The sequence below is a fragment of the Strix aluco genome, chromosome 16 (assembly GCF_031877795.1).
Source record: "Strix aluco isolate bStrAlu1 chromosome 16, bStrAlu1.hap1, whole genome shotgun sequence".
Lineage (NCBI taxonomy): Eukaryota > Metazoa > Chordata > Aves > Strigiformes > Strigidae > Strix > Strix aluco.
Genome location: NC_133946.1, coordinates 21,245,584 through 21,250,596, shown reverse-complemented (window position 1 = coordinate 21,250,596; position 5,013 = coordinate 21,245,584). Strand labels below are relative to the sequence as shown.

The window sequence follows — 5,013 nt, the reverse complement described above, 5'->3', positions numbered from 1 at the left end:
GGCTACAGTGTCTAAACAGACCTGCTGGCAAAGCTGTTCACCTTCCTCTGCGGATCACTGGATGATTCCCTCCTCTCAGGAACGACAGCTAGGCACTCATTATTGTTGTCATCTGGGTTGTGGTCTGTCTCCTGCATGCTGTCAGAGTGCATAATGCTTTCTGCTCAGCATCAGCGAGAGAACACATACCCTCAGGACCAGCCTCCTGCTGTTCTCCATCAGTACAGTGTCAGACATGGGCTTCCTTGCTGGCATTCATGGTAGAAATCATGGCAGCTATGACGAGGTGTGTCCACCTGAAGAAGGTGTCTGGGCTCCCACTGCAGTCTAGGGAAGTTCATTTGGTTCAGGGGTGTGGTTTGGGGCATGATAGATCTTGCCTAATAAAAGCCTTTCCTGTAGGATGTGTCAAGCCAGCCTTGAATGCACGGATCGCACGGACTGTGCCGGAGGACTGAGGCATATGGATGTGGTGTTACAGCCGTATTGTAGACAGAACCTGTGTGTAGGTGAATTCTTAGTGTTCTATGTGTGAGTGGACACTGCTCAGGAGAGTCCTGTGCCTTGTCTTTGTTTGCTGTGTTCCACCCAGACTAGGAAATGAAGAGGCCCAGTCTGCAGAACAGTTAATCCAGCTTCTCCCAAAGAGGTAGGGAGCGGCTGCCTGGGCAGGGCTCACGGGCCAGCGTCTGGAGTGTGAACTACTTCAGCTGTGGCTTCTGTGGGAACAGGGGGATCATCTGGACTCATCCTCCTGTGCCAGCATACAGGCTGGCTGGCTATCAAAACTTTGAGCTGTTACTGCATGCTGCTTCAAGGCAAAGCTTGCCAGGAGAGCTAAGCCATTCTTGGGCCTGCAGGGAAGGGTCCTGCCCAGATGCTTTAATGGTACCTACTGGAGAAAACAAACACCAAATCACTTTTTTTATAAAGCTTTGAGCTTGCATCCTTCCTGCCCTTTTGTTAGCAGGCAGCCCAGTGACTGTCCAGTGCCAGTCCAGCTGCCAGCCCTCCCCATTGCTTCCACAGCCCAGGCACTGCTGCCTCTCTGTCCACACCATCGTCTCTGCTGCAGAGTTTCATTGGGCCCCCTTCCCCGTTCTGTTACAGAGCAGCCAGATCCAGCAGACTTCTGAACACGGGGGATTTCTCCTTTCAGGTCCACGAGAGCTGGTGGACTCTCCGGTCCCACCGGTGGACTCTCACACCCCGGAGGCTTCTCCTGTCCCAGTCTGATGGATGTGGCTGCTGCTGTTCCCACGTTCTGCTGCGTCCAAAGAGCGCGTAAACAAACACACACACAGAGTTACACAATTAATGTGAACGGCAAAACAGATTGACACAGGCAGAGCGATGCCTTTACCAGCGCCCATGTACTCGTACCCACCGCTTACATAAACATGAGCACAGGCCAGTCCTTTTCTGCCTTTCCAGATGATCAGGATTGGATGTTTACTAGCAAAACATAAACACACCTTCACTCCCTCGATTCATAAGCACAGCACGTGCAGAGATTCCTCAACTAACGGAATGGAAATTAAGTCCATGTAATATCCATGGCTGGATGTCAAGCTCCTTACCCAGTCATCGGGGCAAACCGTGGGTCTTTCCAGATCTGTGTCTCCTGTGTCATGATGGAGTCCAGTTTCAAGTTCACTGGTGCATTGTGCACACGCACGCACACACACACACACACACAAGGGTCCCACCAGTAGCCGGCGTAAGACACTTTGCGTTTCCAACTGCTGTCCCCAAGACCTTTCACCCCCCTCTTCCACCGCACCCTCACCCTCCCCTCTGACCAGCCCTTCGGAGTGACTCTTTCCCTTTGTGCCCGACCTGGCTGCCTGCAGCCTCATTTTGCAGGTGCCGGGCATGGAATCTTTGCCTTGCACAGGAGACTGAATTGGACTGCAGCATGGTGAAAACCAGCAACTTTATTTCAACAACTGGAATGCTCAACTGGAGCGTTTGTGTGTGTGGGCAGGACCGAGCAGCCTTTGACACTGAGGCTGCCTTTGGATCAGCAGGCAGTGCCCCAGCAGATGGTCGCGGTGCGCTGCAGCTTGAGCTGGGTCCTGCTCATGCTGCTGCTGGAGCCTCTTTCCCCCACAGGCCCTGCAGGAGCTCCTGCAGCAGCTTAAAGAATTCCGCCAGCTTCTGGCGTGGAAATGGACAGGGCGTAGAGCTGCCCGTTTGCGTTGTTGGCCTCGGCTTCTGAAAGGGTGTTGATGTGAAGACTGGCCGTGGCGTTGGAGTAGCCGTTGCTGCTGGGTGCAGCCCCATCTGCACCAAGATCCAATCATAAAAGTGCTGAGTGGAGGTGTAGACTCCAGGCTGTTTTGCTCTTGCGCAGCCTTTCCCCCAGCTGGTCACCCCAACAAGCCAGAAGTGGTCAGCATTCTTATCTTTGCAGACAAGAGGACCACCGCTGTCACCCTGCAGCAGAGGAGAGAGGGAGGGTTCAGGTGGTGTCGGGTGGCCACTGGCAGCACTAGGGCTGGCTCCCTGGCTCTCTGCCAGCACCTGCCAGGGCTGCATCCGCTGCACAGAGAGGCTCTGCTCAGTGCTGAGGCCTGCAGCACCTTGTCAGGGAGAGGGTAGTAAGCCTGTGGGGTAGGGCTCTCTCGCATCTCTGCACAGCGATGCTGGTTGTGTGCAAGAGGGATGTTTTGGGATTGGGATCTGGACCTCAGGGCTGCCAGGAGCGCTGGATGGGCTTTCTGGGCAGAGTCCCGGGACAAGTGGGACCCTGGGCAAGGGCCTGCAGCTGGGGAAGGGGAGGTGAGCCCCGCCAGCGGTGGGGACCCAGTGGTGGGAGGGCGACTTGCCAGGCAAAGGCCGTGCCGGGGTGTGTCTGGGCGGCTGTACCGGGGCTGCCTGTGCCGCTGGGCGCTGCCTTGTCGCAGGCTCCTACCTGGCAGGTGTCGATGCCGCCCTGCGGGTAGCCAGCACACAGGTTGTGGGGGTGGACGGCCCCTGCGTACCACCGGCTGCTGTTGCAGAGGCGGACGTTGATGAGGTGAACCTTGGCCTCCTGCAGGACATCCGTTGATCCTGCGGCTGTGAGCACAGAAAGGAATTAACACCCAGCAGCTCGTTGCCAGGTCTCCTGCCCTGTCTGGGTGAGCCCTTCCCTGGGGCTTGGCTTTGCACCGGCGTTGCCCTTCTGTCTGGCCATGGGCCCTGGGCCAGGCCCATCTCTCTATGGGCACACGACCCCGCAGCTGCACTCTGGCTCTCAGCCCTGCTGTCAGGAAGCCAAGCCCACCTCCCCCGTGTGCCAAGCTCGCACTCGGGAAACGAGCACTTTTGGGAACTCACCTCTCGCCGTCGTGGACCCCCAGCCACTAACGTAGCAGGTCGTCAGCTTGGACACTCGCAGGGAGGCGTCGGGCACGCAGGCGAGCTGTACGTAGTAGCTGCACTGGACAGGCTGGTCCAACTCCAGCAGCGCAATATCGTTCTCCTCCGAGATACTACTGTAGTGTTCGTGAACCAGAAGCCGTTTAATGTTGCGCACTTGGGCCTCCGGGCCCAGATGAGTCAACTGGGTGGCCCCGATCACCACGCGCCACATGGTGATGTGCCTGGAAGGCAGATGGGGAGAGGGCTCAGAGGGAGAGGAGCCACATGCTGCAGCAGCCCAGCAGTTCCCTGCCCCCTGCTTCACATGGGGGAGAGGAAAGCACACTACGGAAGCTGCGACTGCCCCTGCATGCCTTGGGCTCATGGCGTGTCGAGCTGGAGGCTGTAGGAAGCCGTGGCAGGAGCCCAGCCCTCTCCTGAGCAGCCTCTCAGCCAGGCTCTGCAGTGCCCAGGCACTGGGTGTACCGCAAGAAAAGGGGACGGGAGTAGCACGTGATGCTGCGGACGGGGCACCTGCGAGTGCTGGGGGGATATCCCCATTCCTGGCCCTCCTTACCTGGCCTTGATGAAGCAGTGGGCTGCTGTGAGGACCCACTGAGGGCTGATGAGGGACCCTCCGCATATGTGCCCCGTGCCTGCTGCGTAGGGATCCTGGATGCTCACGATCCAGGGCCAGGCCCCTGGCTGGGCATCTGTGCCCCCCACGACGCGCGAGGTGCCGGAGTGAGCAGCCATGGGCCGCAGCCCGCAGGTCCTGTAACCAGAAACTCATCACCGTCCTGCTCTATGGCTCGCTGCTGTCCCGGCTGAAGGTCAGCCGTCTGCCCTCCCCACGAGGTGCTGCATGGACAGTGAGGCCACGGAGCCCCGTGGGGTGGGTGGGCGGCCGCCCCCGTTTCTGCTTTAGCCCCGCAGGCGAGTTGTGCCAGCAGCCCGGGTGCTGCGAGGAGCTGAGGCTCCCGCATGGGGCTGAGGAAGCCGTGGTGTGGCCACGGGGGACAAGCAGGCACCCTCCAGGGAACCCCATCAGGTTGCCAAGCTCCCTCCCAGAGCCTCGGCCACTTACCCACAGCTGTCCCAGGCGCCGTGCGCAGGCCAGCACAGGGCCAGCAGGATGAGGAGCGGGAGCAAACGCATCGCTGCCAGCGGCATGTGCCAGCTGCCAGAACCGAGGGCTTGTCACCACCAGTGCAGCAGCTGACAGAGTGCCCACAGGGCTCGCGGTGCCGGTGGTGCCCTTGGCAACGGGGCTGATGTCACAGTGTCGCTGGTTCCGGGGGCTGGGCACGGTGGTCTCTAGGGGCGGGGGGGGAAAACATGGGGGTTTCCAAGCAGGAGGGGAGGCAGAAGCTGGGATCGGACACCCCCGACAGACCCCGCTGAATGCTCGGCTTGCGGGACGGGGTGTGCAGGCCCTGTGGCAGGCAGCAGCGTCGGCCCCCAGCACCGCCTGCCAATGGCGAGCAGGAAAAAACCCAGTGTGGCACCACAGCCTCTTGGGGGAGTTCACTGCCCCCTGCTCTCTGCAGCCCTTTGCCACCAGGTCCTTCCCAACAAACATACACCAGAGAACGTGACTACTACAGGCAGTACGCACTTTTGGGTGTTGCAGAGCCGATCTGGTTACAGCCGCGGCAGGCAAGC

At 59.5% G+C, this 5,013-nt stretch overlaps 1 protein-coding gene across 1 annotated transcript; it reads right to left on the bottom strand.

Moving 5' to 3' along the window:
* Positions 1–2,082: 2,082 nt before the first annotated feature.
* On the bottom strand, positions 2,083–4,674 carry LOC141930685 (acrosin-like). The gene is made up of 5 exons (XM_074841887.1): positions 4,436–4,674; positions 3,926–4,123; positions 3,325–3,590; positions 2,918–3,063; positions 2,083–2,439 (listed from the first exon to the last, which is right to left on the bottom strand). Exons 1-5 carry the CDS (start codon positions 4,519–4,521, stop codon positions 2,083–2,085), a joined length of 1,053 nt encoding a protein of 350 aa, XP_074697988.1. The 5' UTR covers positions 4,522–4,674.
* Between the last annotated feature and the right edge of the window lie 339 nt (positions 4,675–5,013).

Excerpts from the sequence above, each read along its gene's own strand:
- LOC141930685 (XM_074841887.1), bottom strand. The coding sequence starts at position 4,521 with ATGCCGCTGGCAGCGATGCGTTTGCTCCCGCTCCTCATCCTGCTGGCC. Across the intron at positions 4,124-4,435 it reads GGCGCCTGGGACAGCTGTGG|GACCTGCGGGCTGCGGCCCA; the intron begins GTAAGTGGCCGA and ends TTCTGGTTACAG. Across the intron at positions 2,440-2,917 it reads GCGGCATCGACACCTGCCAG|GGTGACAGCGGTGGTCCTCT; the intron begins GTAGGAGCCTGC and ends CCTCTGCTGCAG.